Here is a 910-nt window from a genome sequence, read left to right on the forward strand (position 1 = left end):
AAAAAAAAAAATTCACTCTTTACCTAGGGTTCTTCGTTCGGAGTAGAAGAAGGAACCACTCGAATTGGTTGTGAATCAAAGTCGAATCTCGTTACAATGAGGTATGATATCTTGATTTCGAGTTTAATCTGGTGTCTGATCCGAAATCGCGAGATTAGGGTTTCGAATCTAAAATCGCGAGATGAGAGTTTCTGCAGTTTGGTACTTTTTTGGGGATTTTTTCTGGGTTTTTCTTGGGGATTTATGCTGGGTTTTTGTTGGGGATATATAGTGTGAATAATTGACTTCCGCTTTTCACATAGGACAAATCGTGGTTTTTCGAGATTATTGGTTACTGTTTTTTTCTCTTGGTTACTGTTGTTTTTTCGAGTTGTTAAAGATTAATGTTTTCCTTTGTAACAAGTTGTGGGGTCGATTTCAAGGTGTTAGATAGAAAACAAAGATGACTTTGTCCTTGTCGGGTTCATGTAGAATATTGTTGTCGGTTATTTGTATTTTGATAGTATTTTTATTTTTTTATTTTTAGCCATTGTTTAATATAACTTGTTCAACTGATAAATGTTATTTTATGTGTTTTGCAGTAACGAGGAACTTGTGAAAGTGAATTGCCATCATTCTGGGCAATTCAAAGAAGCAAATGGTGTTTGTGATTACATTGATGGAGTGGTTGATGTGTTTGAAATGCATCCTGATGATATCTTCAAAACTGTGATAGCCCTGAAGTTGCTTGACAAGAATATCGAGCTTGGGAGTATGTGGTACAAGCTACCATTTGAAGATTTAGCAGATAAGCATTCTCTTGAGGGTGAAGCAATAAGTAACAAGATGCAATCAGCAGGGCGTTGGATGAGAGAGCTGGACGTGTATGTTGAGAAACCAGTTTCTTATTCGCTAATAGGGAATGACGAAG

General features: G+C 36.4%; 1 protein-coding gene across 1 annotated transcript in view; it reads left to right on the forward strand.

The window, feature by feature from the left end:
• Positions 97–910, forward strand: part of LOC104748590 — a 3,763-nt gene continuing 2,949 nt past the window's right edge. Inside the window, exons 1-2 of the mRNA XM_019236758.1 lie at positions 97–101; positions 582–817. Of these exons, the coding sequence (XP_019092303.1) occupies positions 97–101; positions 582–817 (241 nt within the window). The remainder of the gene's footprint in view (positions 102–581; positions 818–910) is intronic.

This window comes from Camelina sativa, chromosome 15 (assembly GCF_000633955.1).
Source record: "Camelina sativa cultivar DH55 chromosome 15, Cs, whole genome shotgun sequence".
In the NCBI taxonomy this organism is placed as follows: domain Eukaryota; kingdom Viridiplantae; phylum Streptophyta; class Magnoliopsida; order Brassicales; family Brassicaceae; genus Camelina; species Camelina sativa.